General features: G+C 62.6%; 3 protein-coding genes across 6 annotated transcripts; 1 reads left to right on the top strand and 2 right to left on the bottom strand.

Annotated features, from left to right (window-relative positions):
- Positions 1–1,140: 1,140 nt before the first annotated feature.
- SMDT1 (single-pass membrane protein with aspartate rich tail 1) lies at positions 1,141–4,119 on the bottom strand. Of its 2 annotated transcripts, none has more exons than XM_001362864.4 (3): positions 3,737–4,119; positions 3,085–3,225; positions 1,141–1,366 (listed from the first exon to the last, which is right to left on the bottom strand). In XM_001362864.4, the coding sequence occupies exons 1-2, from the start codon at positions 3,905–3,907 to the stop codon at positions 3,088–3,090; spliced, it is 309 nt and encodes a 102-aa protein (XP_001362901.1). In that variant the 5' UTR covers positions 3,908–4,119; the 3' UTR covers positions 1,141–1,366; positions 3,085–3,087. The 2 variants fall into 2 exon arrangements, with proteins under 2 accessions (XP_001362901.1, XP_007502867.1); XM_007502805.3 differs by having other exon boundaries at positions 1,141–2,018; positions 3,737–4,048.
- A 1,048-nt stretch (positions 4,120–5,167) lies between these two features.
- On the top strand, positions 5,168–14,701 carry NAGA (alpha-N-acetylgalactosaminidase). 3 transcript variants are annotated; one of them, XM_056797466.1, is made up of 9 exons: positions 5,168–5,385; positions 11,881–12,038; positions 12,151–12,325; positions 12,414–12,591; positions 12,811–12,905; positions 13,004–13,165; positions 13,737–13,934; positions 14,048–14,191; positions 14,273–14,701. In XM_056797466.1, exons 2-9 carry the CDS (start codon positions 11,890–11,892, stop codon positions 14,408–14,410), a joined length of 1,239 nt encoding a protein of 412 aa, XP_056653444.1. In that variant the 5' UTR covers positions 5,168–5,385; positions 11,881–11,889; the 3' UTR covers positions 14,411–14,701. The 3 variants fall into 3 exon arrangements, with proteins under 3 accessions (XP_056653444.1, XP_001371622.1, XP_056653443.1); XM_001371585.3 differs by lacking the exon at positions 5,168–5,385 and adding an exon at positions 10,751–10,877; XM_056797465.1 differs by lacking the exon at positions 5,168–5,385 and adding an exon at positions 11,007–11,294.
- Positions 5,549–10,161, bottom strand: PHETA2 (PH domain containing endocytic trafficking adaptor 2). The gene is made up of 2 exons (XM_001371488.4): positions 9,128–10,161; positions 5,549–6,650 (listed from the first exon to the last, which is right to left on the bottom strand). The coding sequence occupies exon 2, from the start codon at positions 6,626–6,628 to the stop codon at positions 5,879–5,881; it is 750 nt and encodes a 249-aa protein (XP_001371525.1). The 5' UTR covers positions 6,629–6,650; positions 9,128–10,161; the 3' UTR covers positions 5,549–5,878.
- Positions 14,702–15,057: the final 356 nt, after the last annotated feature.

Here is a 15,057-nt window from a genome sequence, read left to right as displayed (position 1 = left end):
TGGGCGACTTTGGGTGTCCATTTGCGGGGTCCCACCCCCACATCTGTAGTGCCGAAGCCTTCCCTGAGCTTGGGCTCCACAGTGTCTACCTGCCACTCCTGCCACAGAATACTGGCTTGAAAAAGCCGAGCCCCCTTTGGATAACCAATTTACTCGGCTCCTTCTCCCAAGAGGGTCGGTCAGCGTAAGGCTGTGTGCACCCTGGGCAAGGATGAAAAAGAGATCCGGGCCCTGTTCCCACTCATCATAGCCTTGATGCCTTTGCTGTGGCTCATGCAGCCTCTCTAGTCGCTTCGGCGCCTCTTCACTGTGACGGGCTCCCTCCTGACTTACTTGGACAGGTTGCTGTGTCCCTGGTGACGCCCACGTGCCACTGAGCGCGAGGTAGGCCTCTGGGAAGCCTTGCACAAGCTCCGTAAGCCAGCAAGGTGCTCTCACTCCCTAAGGGCCCTTTGAAAGCCCTGGTCTGAAACCAGCAAGAGGCAGAGGGGGAAAGGAGTGGGCGGAACCCGTTCTGTGAGACTCCGGGCCAGCAGTGATGACAGAAATAAATGCTCTCTGACAAAATATAAGTGCTGATGAATTAATGGAACAAAAAGCAGAATTCAAAGGAGCCGCCTTGAGAAGAGATGGACGAGAGCCCCAAGTGGGGCAAAGGGGACCGAGACTGCCTGCGAAGACAAAACTCCCAACTCTCCTTCTAGGTCCAAAATAAACCTGGCCCAGGGCAAGGGCAAGCTAGAACAAAAACCTCAGAGTCGGAGAACCTTCTTTGCGGTGGGGCCAGTTGTGCCCTGAGCAGCTGCCCGGCCTTCAGTCTCTCTTTGTAGAAGAGGATGCTGAGGTCTGGAGAAGGGAACGTGGGGGCTGGTGGCCCGGCAGAATGCCAGGCTCCACGTCCTGGACCCCTGCCTGCTGCTTCCCTGGTGAAGGGTGAAAAAAAGGTCTCCGGCCTCTCTTCCTGCTGAGGTTGGGCCATGGGTTCCAAGCAAAACCCTTTTTGCCTTCAGGCTTTCTCCCTGGAGTTGCCATCAGCTTCCCTGCAGGGGACTGCCCCCTCCAGCGTGGGCCTGGGGCCTGCACAGCTGGCTCCCCCAGGCCTCAGCCCTAGACCCCACGAGCATACACGGACACGGGCAGTCCTGCCACTGCCTGTCACACAGTGACATTTATTCATAGTTCAAGTGCTCTCGGGCGGCAGCCTGAGGGAGCTTGGGCTAACAAGGTGGACACACCACACCCACTGGGCCGTACAGGGAACGCCAGCCTTTGTCCTCGGTCCCTCCGCTGATAAAACGCCTGGTGGCTCCCTCCGGAAGCTTGAGCATCAGAAGGCTGACCACCCCCTCTGTGTGGCCAGTGCGCCCTGCAGTGGAAAGCATGGCTGCATTCAGAGGAGGACATCCGCGCGCACAAACATGCCAGCTCTTCCTGTCCTACAGCCTGGGATCGTAACCGGTCAGCGACTCTAAGAAGGACTCAGTGGCCCCTGAAGGTGGGAGGGGCGGGCCACAGGCTGTGCTCGGAGGACCCCCCCCAGAGCCCACCGGCCTCTCTTTGTGACTCCCACCCCAGGGCCCAGCTGGATTACCCCCAGTCATCTCTTGGGCAAGAGTTAAATGGGGCCTCTCCTTCTGTGGGAGATTTGTTTTCTTTGGAATAATTCAAAAACTACTAAATTGGGGACTCAACAGACTCAAGTCTTGGCTCCCAATTACTGGCTCTCATGTGACAACAGTGGGGAAGTCATTCAGTTTCTTGGAGCCTTAGTTTGCTCATCTGTAGTATGGGACCAAGAACATCTGCCCTACCCCCCTCAAAGGGTTGTAGTGAAGCAGGCACTTTGTAATCTATGATAAGAAACCATCAGCTCCCGTTCCTATCATTGGAAGGTCAGACTAGCTGGCCAGGACACCGTGGGAAGAGCAGGAAAAGTCCTGAGTTTGCAATCTTGGCAAGCCTGTACTTTGATTTACACTGTGGCTGTGTGACTGTGGCAAGTCATTGCAGCTTTGAGCCTGTAAAAGATAGGGGAGTGGCCCTCACATACAGGGTTTGGTAACCCTGAGGGCATTACTATACCTCTCGGGCCACATGATTCATGCTCTTTCCCTGCCCTCTTCTCTTGGGGCCCTTCTAACTGAAGATTGCATTCCCTTTATTTCGGAGGGGATTCCCACCTAAGGGCGGAGGGCTTGGGGAGCAGGAGCTGAGCCTCCCAACTCTGGGGAATTCTCCAGGACGCCTCTAGTCATCCCAGCCCCTCTTACGGCTCTAGGCCAATCTCCAGCTCAGCTTTGCCCACCAAAGCAAAGTCAGTCAAAAGGCCAAATCCACAGGGTCCCAGAGCCAGCCAGGACACCCAAAGGAATCCCTCTGCCACAGCAACCTCTACTTAAAAGCTAGGAAGGGCCTTCCTCCAACCTTTGGTTTGCCCTTTGGGGGAGCCAAGGAAAGGCCGCCCTTGATGGACAGGAATCTGTGGCCCTGCGTAAATGTTCTGGGGCTCAGCCTTTCCTGGAAGGTGCCCACTCCCCCTTGCAGTGGTTAGTCAGTAGTCAATGAAATGCAGAGGGCAGTGGGGTGGGCAAGGAGATGAGGGGGCCAAGGGCCATCAGCAAGGATCAGGTACCTACTATGTGCTGCCTCAGGGAACAGACCCTCAGCTCCCCCCCCACCCCCAGGTGTGGCCCAGGTCCCTGAATGAATGGATGATGAAGGGAATGACTGCTCCATGTCTTCCAACAGCCTAAACTTGTGTTGGCAAACCTATGGCACATGTGTGTGTGTGGGTGTGGGGGTGTTCTGCTCCCCCTTTCCTCCACCACACCTGAAGCTATTTCTCCCATCACCCACCCCTCTGCCCAGCAACCCAGTGGGAGTGTGTGCTGGTGAGGGTTGCAGTTTGGGTACTCGGTTTCTAAAAGGTTCACCATCACTGGTCTATGCCAAGGCTGCGGCCACTCCTGGGGCACTCTACAGGCTAGCCCAGCACTTTAGCCTGGGGCCCCACCCAGAGAGGAGGCCGATCCAGCTCTCCAGGCTGGATGGGAGGGAACCCTGGGAAGGAAAGGCTGGGCTTACCCTCTAGTCGTCGTCATCGTCATCCTCTGGAACAAAGATGTCGTGCTCCTCCAGCAGGGCTGCAAAGTTCTTGCTGATGAGCGTGCCCACGTACAGGAAGGGGATCACAATGGAAAACACCCGCAGGAGGCCAAAGGACATCTGGGGGGATTAGAGCTGGGGTAGGGGGACCCCCGCAACTCCCCCACAGAAAACCGATCATGAACACAGGCTCTGGGCCCCGAGGTCAGCGGATGGGTTCGGCTTGGGGGGGGTGCTGCGCTGAGGTCTCGGGGTGCCCCAGTGCCAGCCCCTGGACCCCAGCTCTCAGCAAGGCCCGCCGGCGGAGAAGTCAAGAGGCACCGCCCCCCAAAGCGGGGAGTCCGGATCCCAGCCGGGCTCAGCATACAGAGCGAGCCATGCCAGGGCCCCAGCTCCCCAGTTGAAGCTACAAGGAGGCGCCTTGGCCAGGCAGGACTCCTTGGGAGGCTGCGGCAGAAGGCTCGGAGAACCTTCCAGGAGCCTCGCTTCGGACCCCTGCCCAGCCCAGGGGTCTTGGGCCCCATCCCCCCACGACCCCCGCCCACAGCTGCTTCCGGCCGGGCCCCGCCCGAACCCCGCGGCTTCCGCCATTGGCCCGCCGCAGCCACACCTCGCCCCGCCCCTCACTCACTTTGGCCGGCTTCGGCAAGATGGCTCCGCTGCGGGTCGCAATGAGTGGCCGTGACGGGGCCCGGCCCTGTCCCTGGCCGCTCCCGACCTTCCGCGCGGCCGGCCCAGGCCCAAGCGCCCCGCTCCGCGCGGCTGCCGCCGCCACCACCCAGCGAGCCGCTCCCAGCGACATCTCGCGTCCCCGACCTCGGCTTCGCGGATGGACCGCCGGCCGGTGTGCCCAGAAAGTGATGCCGGGCCTGGCTCTCGCGATAGCCTCGAGCGAGAGTCCCGGACCTCGCCCCTGCGCGCCGCCGACCTCTGCTCTGGCCTGCGTGGTGACGTTATCGAGAGCCTGGCTCCGCCCCGACCAGGACCCAGCTGTGACCCGTGACCGCGGCTCCCATTTTACAGAGGAGCCCTAGAGACCACGTGTCTCAGACACTGAAGGGACCCTGGGCGCCTTGTTTGCCAAAGGAAGAGACTGAGGCACAGGAGGTGCCCCAGCCGAGTCACCTCACACCCCCCCCCGTGCCTCAGTCTCCTCATCTGTAAAGTGGGTATAATAAAAGTGGCACCAGCCACCAGAGGTGGGGGCCAGAGAAGGGCAATGCCAGTTAGTTCTGCCCCGCGGTCACCACCTCCAGCATGGCACCCCCAGATGGAAGAAGGAGGCCAGCTTCATGGCCAAAGCCTTTATTGGGTGTTTGCAGCTCTTGACAAAACCCATGGGCGTGGGCCCTGGGTCCGAGCCCCCCGTGGTCAGGCTGCTCCCCCCGCCCCCGGACAGTGTTCTGCAGCGTGTGCCAGGGCCTCTACCCAGCTGCGGGGTTCCCAAGTCTCCTTGAGAAGGCCCGCTATGGGCAGCCCGATCATAATGGAAGGTCAGAGGAAGCCATCTGTTCACATCCCAGCCCACGGTCCCCCTGGGGTCCTTGGGGTGGGGGGCATTTATAGAGCCCCCACTACTACGGGCCAGGCCCTGGGCCAACCCTTCCAAATAGATCATTTGGTCTTTACAACCACGTTGGGGAAGAAGAGGCTATTATGATTAGCCACATTTTACAGTTGGGGAAACTGAGGCAGGGAGGTGCCTTGCCCAGAGACACACTGCGTCTGAGGCTGGATTCACACTCAGCCCTCAGCATGTTGTGCACTAGGCTACCACCTGCCTCCAGAGTGAGGCTTAGCTACTTCTCTGGGCCAGGGCTGGCTCCACCGCAGGGGTGAGGGGCTTCCTTGAGGGGATGCCACCCGGGAGGGAGGAAGCTGGGGAGCACGTCTTCCCCACCAGCAGAGGGCGGTGCAGCCAGTTGTCAAATCTGGGGAGCCCCCCCCCCCAGCCCACAGCAACTCAGCAGGGCGCAGGAAACTCCAGGAGGGCAGCTGCTCGCCCAGGGGCCTGGGCCGGCCTTCCCCTTTGCACCGCCCAGGTCTCGCCCTCACCCAGTCAGCCTCCAGGCTTCCTGGCGGGGGCCAGCAGCGCCATCTTTTCCCAGCAAAGCCGGAGGCAGGGAGGCAACTCTTGGCTAAGGCTCCCTTCCGGCCCCTTAGCAGCCCGAGGCAGCCCCAAACTGCCCAGCTGTGTGGCTGGGGGCCAGTCAGCCTCTGGGGGGAGGGAGGGGGGATTCCTTCCAGGACTTCAGGATCTGCTCCAGCCAGGAACCCCCGGTCAGTCCCCATCCCTGCCCACCAGAGGTCGCCAAAGAGCAGGACAGACAAGGGGGGGGGGGGGGGAAGCCTGGCAGGGGGCAGGAGGCTGGGGGCGGGAGGCCGGGGGCAGGGGGCCGGAGGCCGGGGGCTGGGGACAGGAGGCTGGGGGCCGGGGGCAGGAGGCCGGAGGCCAGGGGCCAGGGGCAGGAGGCTGGGGGCAGGGGGCAGGAGGCCGGGGGCAGGGGGCAGGAGGCTGGGGGCAGGAGGCCGGGGGCAGGAGGTAGCCCAGGACCAGCCCTCCCTGGCTTCAGGCTCCGCTATCTCCTGGTCCCGATGGTAAGAATGAGCGTCTAGTGGTGCCCCCAGTGCCCAGGTTGGGCCTCGTTGGCCTCCTCAGTAACACGGGGCCCCGGTCAGGCAGGGTGGAGCCTGGGGGAGTGTCCGAGGCGGGTCCTGGGGGCCAGTCCGGGATCCCCTGGGGGGAGGGGTAAGCCAGGCTGCGGGCTCGGGCTCAGGAGCCCTTCACGGCCCGGCGGCCCGCCAGCGCCCTGGCCTGTAGCCATTCCCTGCGGAGGCCCGTGATCTCCTGGCCGTACCAGCCGTGCAGCTTGGAGAAGCAGGAGGTCTCGGGGGACACGGGGCTGTCCCCCCCGTTCAGGGGCGGGCCAGCCGGGCCCCAGGGGTAGCTGTCCGCCAGGCGCCGGCGGGTGCTGGGAGCCGGGAGCCTCGGGCCGCCCTCATCCCGTTCGGCCAGTCCATCCCCAAGCGGGGGGCAGCCGTCCTCTGGCTCGGGGGGAGGCCGGGGGGGCGAGCGGGCAGCTCGGGAGGCCGGGCCCAGCTGCATCTCCCGGAGCTGCCCCTCCAGCTCGTGCACCAGCAGCCGCATGTAGCTGAAGCTGGCCCTGGAGAGCACCTTGAGCCAGGCCTCCTGGTCCTGCTGGTCCTCGGCCGCCAGCACGTAGGGCCGCGCGCCGGGGCTGGCGAAGCGGATGGCGAAGGCAAACTCCTGGGGGGCCTCGCACAGCTCCACGGTGCTGCCCTCCAGCACGATGAGGCCCAGGGGGGCCCGGCTCTCCCGGCCCTCGAAATAGAAGAGCAGGTTCCCCTTGAGGACGAACCAGCAGCGGGGGCAGGAGCCGCTGGCACTGGGGGCGGAGGGCTGCCGGGGGCCTGGGCTGCTGCAGCGGCGCAGGAAACCCTCGTGGTCAGCGGGAGAGCCGCTCACGGCGTAGTGGGCCACGCTGGGCTCGTTCAGCTTCATGGCACCGCTGCCCGCCAGGGCCCTGAGGAAGGAGGGAAGCGAAGAGGCCTGAGCCAAGGGCCAAGAGCAGCCCCATGTGTCCCCCTTCCCACAGATGTGCCCAATCTGATGCCAAGGGAAGGGGGGCGGGCCCGGCCAGTGACCCCTGGTGGGGTCCTCCCCCCTCAGTCTCAGGGCCACAGAGAGGAGGCCCAGCCCCTCTCAGCCTCGGTTTCTGCATCTGTAAAATGAGGAGTGAGCTCATGGGAACCGTCAGAAAGAATCTAACCCTTTTTGTTCCCAGGAGAACAGAGATGCCCAAAGTAAGGGTGTCAAGAAAATCAAACCCTCATTTTACAGGCGGGGAAACTGAGGCCCCGAGGGGCAAGTGAGCCCGTCCCAGAAGTCTAGTCAGTGTTCCCCAACTGATGATGCTGTCCCAGTCCCTCCTGGTCAAGGAGCTTTTCAGAAATCTTGTTCCAAATGAGAAGGGACAGCAAGAACCCTAGATCAGAAGTCATGTGACCTGGCTCAGCCATTTACTCCCTGAATGGCTGCAGGCAAGACTGCTCTGGGCCTCAGTTTCTTCTGTCAAATGGGAAGGTTGGACCAACTAACCTCCAAAAATCTTATGGTCTTTGACTCTCCCTTTCCCTCTCAACAAGGCCTATTGATTCTGCTTCTACAAGTGATTAGAATCATTAAGAACCAGGTTCGAATACTGCTGCTTTGTGACCTAGTATGGGCAGCTGTGTATCACAGTGGATAGAGAGCGGAGCTTGGAGTCAGGAAGACCCAAGTTCAAATTCAGTCTCAGACACTTCATAGCTATGTGACCCTGAGCAAGTCACTTAACCCTGTTTGCCTTAGTTTTCCCACCTGTAAAATGAGTCAGAGAAGAAAATGGCAAAGCACTTTAGGACCTTTGCCCAGAAAACCCCAAATGAGGTCATGAAAGACTGTGAAGTTGGACTGTCCCTGGCAATTCTCAGTCTAGGAGCCTATGACCTCACCTCTGGTGCCCTCCTTGACACTCTGGGGATCACAAGGCTATAGGGCAGGGATGACCCCAGAAAAACAACTGTAGTCCTGGTCAACTGGCAAATTGGTCCCTGCCCTGCCTCAGTTTCCCCACCTGTAAAATAAGGGTTCTCTCAGGATCCCTTTCAGCTTCTTCAGTTTCTTCACTTTAGGAAAGGAGAGGGATGGGGCTAGGGGCAGCCTGGGACCCCTGGGATGAAGGTGGGGAGAGGCCCTTGAGAGAACACTGCTCTCCCTCCCAGGCTAGGACATCCCAGTTAGGGCATTCTTATCTCCCAGCTGGTCTAGGTATTCTCTAGGTGTGGATTATCATTTATCTCTTTCCAGTTCTCGTAGGGTGAGTCCTGACAAAGGGCGTCCAACCATGATGTTCCCAGGTATCTGAGAGTCAAAAAGCATTAAGTGCCTGGCATGGGCTGGGGAATGGAGGGGGCTGGGAGGAGGGTAGGAAGAAAGGCAAAGGCAGCCCCAAGTAGCTTCCAGTCTCAGGGCAGGCCCACAATGTTCTCTCTTCCTCCAGAAGATTCTCCAGGGCTGGGGCAGGCCCTCTCCCTGGCAGCCTGAGCCACCTCTCTGTGTGTCCCTAGGGTGGAGGACAAGGGAGTGCCAGAGGGGTTCAGCCATCTGGAGGACACTGGCCCCAAGGTCCTGCCCCTAGAGCAGAGAGGGCCCCATTGCTCCTACAGCAAATAGGCTGATATCATTGGTCTCAACCATGTTTTCAGGGCCCACACCTACTTGACACTCCGTGTTTACTGACCGAAGCATCACATCATCAATTGGGACAAGGAGTCCAAACGCTTCATTTTTACAGATGAGGAAACCGAGGCCCATTGAGAGGCTCAGGGGCTGTCCATTTAAACAATGGGCTCAATCACAGATGTCTGCAAGCTTGAGAACCAGAGGGGGCTCTGGAACTCTTCTAGTCCAGCCTCTCCCCCTTTACAAAGGAGGAAGTGGAGGCACAGAAGGATCTTGGCTTAGCTGGGTCAGGTCACCCCAGTAAGGAAATGGCTGGCCCAGAGTTCAGATGAGGGCTCTGCCCCCTTCTCCCCCCCATCCCAGGTCCTGTCCAGCTCTAACAGGGGCTAAACTGGGATTCATCAAGTCCTGAGGGCACCCAGATCCTCCCAGACTCCAGGCATGTGACTCTCCTCTCTTGTCCCTCCCTCTCTCCCTCTGGCTCCCCTGAAGGGATCCAAGACTGACTTCTGGGGAGTGGGGCCCAGGGCAAGAGCAAGGCGGCTCCTCCCTGTTCTCCTCCAGGACCCAACTAGACAGATAGGGGAGAGGAGAGGCCCAGGGAGTCCAGGCCCCGGGCCTTCCCAGGGAGCCACGTGGCAGCTCCCCCTACCGCCGCCACCCCAACACACATACTCCAGCCCTCGGGGCCTTGGGCACCCCAGGACTGCTCAGCGACCCCTAACTTGAACTTAGTGCCCAAGGGACTGCAGAAGGAGCAATGGATGGGAGCTTTACCTGACTTTGGATCCTAGATTTCACTCTTCCAGAGCCTCATCCCCGAGCAGTGTAGAAGGCAGTCAGAAAGGAGGGCGGGAAAAAAGGCAGCAGCAGAGGGGAAGGGCTGAGCCTGCCCCATTTGGGCAGAGCTCAAGCACTGGGGTTTGTTCTGCAGCTGGATGGAGGGAAAAAGGGGGGGAGGCAGAGCCCAGAGGAGGGCCCTCCCACCCACAGCCTGGAGAGGCCCTGACTAGGGAAGGGGAAGAGATGGGGACCCTAGAGAGGCAGTGCTGCCGAGAACCCGTCAAATACAATGTCAGGGCAGCGAAGGAGCTTAGAACAAGGAATGTCAGGGCTGGGAGGGGCCTTCGATGTCAACATTTTTGATGAAGAATATTTTTCTGTGGTTGCACGATTCATGTTCTTTCCCTCCCTTCTCCCACCCCCCTCCTGTAGGCCAGGCATAATTCGGGTTTTACATGTGTCCTTGAACCAGACCTATTTCCATATTATTGATGTTTGCATTGGGGTTAGTGATTGCTTAGAGTCTCCATCCCCAGCCATGTCCATTCCAGCAGTTGTTTTGCTTCTCTGTTTCCGCTCCCACAGTTCTTCCTCTGGATGTGGAGAGTGGTTTTTCTCCTAGATCCCTCCGGGTTGTTCAGGGTCACTGCATTGCCACTAATGGAGAAGTCCATTACATTCAATTGTGCCACAGTGTGTTCAGCCACTCCCCAATGGAAGGGCAGACCCTCGTTTTCCAATGTTTGGCCACCACTAAGAGCCCCGCGATGAATGTTCTTGTTCAAGTCTTTTTCCTTATTGTCTCTTGGGGGGGGGGTGGGGGGGGGGCTTGGGATAGGGAAAGCCTCAGAGGAAGAAATGAAAACTTCAGAGTTGGATGAAAAGTGCTCCAAGTCCCCCTCAGACTGGCCAACATGACCGGCAACGCTGGGTGTTGGAGGGGGTGCCAACAGGACCCTGGGACTCCTCCTGGAGCACAAGACGGAGGGGTCCAAAGGGCCCTACAGCCATGCGTCGCCCTCCGTCCCCACGAGATTAGAGGGGGAAGGAGGGCCTTTGTTGCCGAGAATTGGGAACTGAGGCGCGTCCGTCCCCTGGGACAGGCTGAACGCGACGCGGAATGACGGCGTCGTGAAATGCTGCTGCGCGCTGAGAAGGGCCGAGGGGGTGAGCTCAGGGGCTTGCGCCGAGCTCCGCAGCTCTGCTCAGCAAGCACGGTTCCAGGATGTCCGCCAGGGGGCTCAAAAGGAACTCGGGCGGGAGAGCGGAGGGAGCCCCAGGGAAACGGGCAGTGCGCGACCGCACGGGCAACTGCCGGGAGGGAGCGAATGGAAAAGGCGCCGAGTAAGAGGGCCTCCACACGCTGCGTCAGAGCGGCGGCCTTAGGACCCGGGGGCGAACTTCGCCTCGGACAGAGAAGAGCGGACCCGAAAGCGCGGGCGCGCGCGGGGGCTGGAAGGGGAAATGGCCCGGCGGGGGCGGGCGGCCACAAGCCCCCGAGCCGAAAGACACGGCAACCGGGCTGGCCCGGACCAGCAGCGCCGCCTCCGCGGCGGACACCCCCGGGCTAAGCGAGGAAGGCCGGCCCTCGGGGTGGGGATGGCGGCATGACGCAAGTCGATCCGGCCTCTTGGCTCGGCCGCCTGATTGGTGGGCGGTCACGTGGGTCCCCGACAAGTACTGGAGAGCCCCCCAGCCTCCCTCAGTGGTGCTGACAGGAGCGGTCTCAGCTGTAGCCGGCCAGGTGAGTGACCCTGTGGGCTGACCTTAAGGGAGGGCGACCTGGACCTCAGCCTCCCGGCGTGTAAAGTGAGGGGCTCGGCTTAGGTGGCCTCTCTAGCCGGTCCTCCGGACTTTACTCCTGGGAGCTCCGATGCTCACGGATTGCGCTGCTCTCGCCCCGTGCCTCAGTTTCCCCATCTGGAGGTGTCAGGACCCCCGGGGCTCTCAGACTTTGACCCCTTCCAGGCAGCCGGTCTGTCTTCATCTCCGCCTTGAGTTTAAAGGAAGTTCAATCTGTTCTAAGGCCCCCCCAGCAGCAGCCGGAAGCTGGCAAGCCTCTCCGTGCCTCAGTTTCTTCTGCCGTCAAACGAGGGGGCCGGCCGGCCGAGACAACCTCCAAGCTCCCCTTCCCCATTTGTCAGGGGAAAGCCCCAGGAAGGTCCCCAGGCTCTCCTCCCTTCTGCCTCCGGGTTCCCTCCTCCATGAAATGGGCTTGGGGTTCTGGGGAGGAAAGCCTTTGGGAGCCATGGAGGGTCCTGGAGGTGGGAGCTCCAGGTGGGCTTTGTCCCTGAGGGTGGGTCTAGTTGTGCCTGCAGGAGCCCGCCGGGTGGAGCTTGGCCGTTATTAGGCCGGAGGGAGTCCTTGGTTTGTCGGGAGGGCACAGAGCGGCCTCTGGCCCCGGGGTGGGAGTGGGGAGGAATGCCAAGAATGGTAGGGTTGGGCCGGCTTCTTGGAGGAGGGGAGCTCCCATGCCTAAGGGCCCGGCCTTTTCCTTCCAAGGAGGGGAGAAATTGGGGAATAGAGTGGGGGGATGCAAAAGGGGGACACGGCAACCTTCCCCGTCCCTACTGGTCTCAGTGCCAGGCTGGCACTGCCAGTTCTGCCCACCTCACGGATGGAGGGGGCAACCTGGTGCCCCCCAGATTTGCTCTCCCCATTCCCTGGGGATCGGGAAGCTCCCGGCTCTGCTGCGCCTTCCTCCCCCCAGGTGCCCCAGGCCCACCCCTCCCCTCCCCTCACCCCAGGACTGGGCCATGAAGCTCCTCGTGGCCTTGCTGGCCCTGGTGGCCCCAGGCTTCTCTCTGGAGAACGGGCTGATGCGGACCCCCCCCATGGGCTGGCTGGCCTGGGAACGCTACCGCTGCAGCATCAACTGCCACGAGGACCCCGACAACTGCATCAAGTGGGTGCCACCCCGAGGCCTGGCCCGGCGGGTGGGGGGAGGAGCCCGAGCTCCCTGGGGGGCCGGGAGAGCCCCCGCTGCCCCTTCCCAGCAGGGCTCCCATCTCCCGCAGCGAGCGCCTGTTCATGGCCATGGCCGACCGACTGGCGGAGGACGGCTGGAGGGAGCTGGGCTACGTCTACGTCAACATCGATGACTGCTGGATGGCCCTGCAGCGGGACGAGGGCGGGGTCCTGGTGCCCGACCCGGAGAGATTCCCCAGCGGCATCCGGGCCCTGGCAGACTACGTGAGCCGGGCGGGGCGGGGCGGGGCCGGGGGGCACCCAGGGGCGCCTCGGCCGCCCCGTCCTGAGCCCTTCTCTGCCCCGCCGGCAGGTCCACTCACGGGGGCTGAAGCTGGGCATCTACGGAGACATGGGCAGCATGACTTGTATGGGCTACCCGGGCACCACGCTGGCCACGGTGGCCCTGGACGCCCAGACCTTCGCCAGTTGGGGAGTGGACATGCTCAAGCTGGACGGCTGCTACTCGAGCAGCCTGGAGCGCGCCCTGGGTGTGTGGCCTGCCTTGCGGAGGCCGGTGGAGCCGGGCCGGGAGGGCTGCAGGGTCTGAGGGGCCGGAGCGGGCACCGAATCGAACGAGGGGATTCCCAACGTGCCCGGGCTCTGGCAAGTCACGGAGCCCCCGTTGCCGGGCGCTGCTTCCTACCCAGGCCGAGACACAAAGCCGGGGTTGGGCCTTCCTTGACCGCCGGGTGCTTGTACCTCTCCAGGCTATCCCGCCATGGCCAAAGCCCTGAACAACACCGGCCGCCCCATCGGCTACTCCTGCAGCTGGCCGGCCTACGACGGGGGCCTCCCTCCGGAGGTGAGCAGGAAGAAGGGCTGGGGAGGGCCTGAGGGGCTCTCTGGGGGGAGCTGGCCTGGGGCTGAGGGGGCCGGGCTGACCCAGCCACCGACCTGCAGGTGAACTACACCCTCCTGGCGGACATCTGCAACCTGTGGCGCAACTTTGATGACATCGAGGACTCGTGGCAGAGCGTCCTCTCCATCGTGGACTGGTTCTCGGAGCACCAGGACGTGCTGCAGCCCATGGCCGGCCCTGGGCACTGGAACGACCCCGACATGGTGCGGGCCTGGGGCTGTACGGGAGGAAGGTCCCCCGAGGTCCTGGGTCTCCCGACTGCCGGGCCGCCCTTCAAGGCTTGTACCCCGTTTCGCCATTTGGGGTCCTGTTTTCAGCTTCATCCTCCAGCTGCCACCTCGGTCCCTGGAGTCCCCCAGGCTGAGGGTCTCCCCAGGCCCATTTCTCCTCCCCTCCCGGGTGGGTGTGCAGGATGGGAGGGGGGGGTTGCCGTCCAGCCATCTGCTGCCCTTTCTTGCCCTCCCTCTCCCAGGAGCCTCCTGCACTCCCGTGGGTTGGCCCCTCCCTAGCCAGTGCCTGGACCCCCGTCTCCACCCTGGAGGCACCAAGGGTCGCCTCCTTCCCTCCGGGGTGCTGGCTCTCTGGGCAGCGCGTGTCCGGGCCCCCCAGACCCCTCGGGGGCCAGCAGCCTTCCAAGGACGAGCTCCGAATAAGGGTTCAGGCCCCGGGCCTGAGGCTCCTGGGGCCCCTCGCAGGGCACACCACCGGGGGCATCGCCCAGAAGACCCCGAGGCCAGGCCCGACTCAGCGGCCGCCCCCTTCCTCGTCCCTCAGCTACTTATAGGCAACTACGGGCTGAGCTTTGAGCAGGCCAAGGCCCAGATGGCCCTGTGGACGGTGCTGGCGGCGCCGCTCTTCATGTCCACCGACCTCCGCGCCATCTCGCCGCAGAACGTGGACATCCTGCAGAACAAACTCATGATCCGCATCAACCAGGATCCGCTGGGCATCCAGGGCCGCAGAGTCCTCAAGGTAGGGGCCGGGGGGCAGCCTGGGGCCACACGCTCAGGGGGTCCCTCCAGCCCTGAGCCCGGGGCGGGCGCCGCCGGGGAGCCGGGACCGAGCGGCTTCTCTGTCCCCCTCAGACCAAACACCACATCGAAGTGTTCGTGCGGCCGCTGTCCAAGGACGCCAGCGCCGTCGTCTTCTTCAGCCGCCGCACGGACATGCCCTACCGCTACCGGACCTCCCTGGGGGCTCTCAACTTCACCGGGCACGCGCTGTACGAGGTGAGTCGTGGCGGGCCTCGTCTCGGGGGGCTCGGACGCTGGCGATGGCTGCTCTGACGCCCGCGGCGCCTCCTCCTCCAGGCCCAGGACGTCTACACGGAAAACGTCATCAGCGGCCTCACGCGCGACACCGACTTCACGGTGGTCATCAACCCGTCGGGCGTCGTCATGTGGCACGTGTACCCCATCGTGGGCAAGGAGAGCCTCCCCTGGTTGTGAAAGCTCGCGGGATTCCGAGCGTCAGGACCGGGACGGGTATCGCTGCTGGCCGCAGCCTGGACTCGGGGCGCCTCCAGGGGCCCGGCAGGCCTTCCTGGGTCCGAAAGCTGGCCTCGGCCACTCGGCGGGAAGCCTGGCCGTCCCGAAGACCAGACGACCTCACGCGTGCCTGCCTCTGGGCAGACGGGGGGATGGAGGGGGCAAGGGAGGGCGGCACGGAGAGTTCTCCCAGCGGGGCCCCGACCCTCTCCTGGCCGCCCCCAAGACCCTAATAAAGTGACTTTAACAGATGATCCGGGCACTGACTTGGGGGGAGGGCGGGCACCTCTGGGCATAGCTGGCCTGGGCGGGCAGTGCCACTAGGCTGCCCTCCCACTGCAGGGCCCCCATCCAGCTCGGCCCAGGCCTCGGGGGCCCCTCTGGCCACGAACTTCCGAGGCCATAAAAGTGTTTAACTTTGACAGTGCCCTGCTGACCCCGACTGCAGGGCTGCAGGCAGAACCTGGGCCGAGTCCAAAGGGCCTCTGGAGGCCCAGAGGGAGCAGGCACTTGTCTGGGGTGGACCAACGGTGGGGGAGAGGCCTCTCGACTGTCTCCGGGTGGGTCCTTAAAGCTCCCAGCCTCAGTTTCTTCATCTGTAAAATGGA

This window comes from Monodelphis domestica, chromosome 5, assembly GCF_027887165.1.
Source record: "Monodelphis domestica isolate mMonDom1 chromosome 5, mMonDom1.pri, whole genome shotgun sequence".
In the NCBI taxonomy this organism is placed as follows: Eukaryota; Metazoa; Chordata; class Mammalia; order Didelphimorphia; family Didelphidae; genus Monodelphis; species Monodelphis domestica.
The sequence above is the reverse complement of the archived record's forward strand: the minus strand, read 5'-3'. Positions and strand labels throughout refer to the sequence as shown.

What these genes read in the sequence shown, in the direction of transcription:
- PHETA2 (XM_001371488.4), bottom strand. Translation starts at nt 6,628, where the DNA reads ATGAAGCTGAACGAGCCCAGCGTGGCCCACTACGCCGTGAGCGGCTCT.
- SMDT1 (XM_001362864.4), bottom strand. Translation starts at nt 3,907, where the DNA reads ATGTCGCTGGGAGCGGCTCGCTGGGTGGTGGCGGCGGCAGCCGCGCGG. An exon ending in TCTTGCCGAAGCCGGCCAAA is followed by an intron (nt 3,226 to 3,736) that starts GTGAGTGAGGGG and finishes TAATCCCCCCAG; the next exon opens with ATGTCCTTTGGCCTCCTGCG.
- NAGA (XM_056797465.1), top strand. Translation starts at nt 11,007, where the DNA reads ATGCTCACGGATTGCGCTGCTCTCGCCCCGTGCCTCAGTTTCCCCATC. An exon ending in AGGGCCGCAGAGTCCTCAAG is followed by an intron (nt 13,935 to 14,047) that starts GTAGGGGCCGGG and finishes TGTCCCCCTCAG; the next exon opens with ACCAAACACCACATCGAAGT. An exon ending in CCGGGCACGCGCTGTACGAG is followed by an intron (nt 14,192 to 14,272) that starts GTGAGTCGTGGC and finishes CTCCTCCTCCAG; the next exon opens with GCCCAGGACGTCTACACGGA.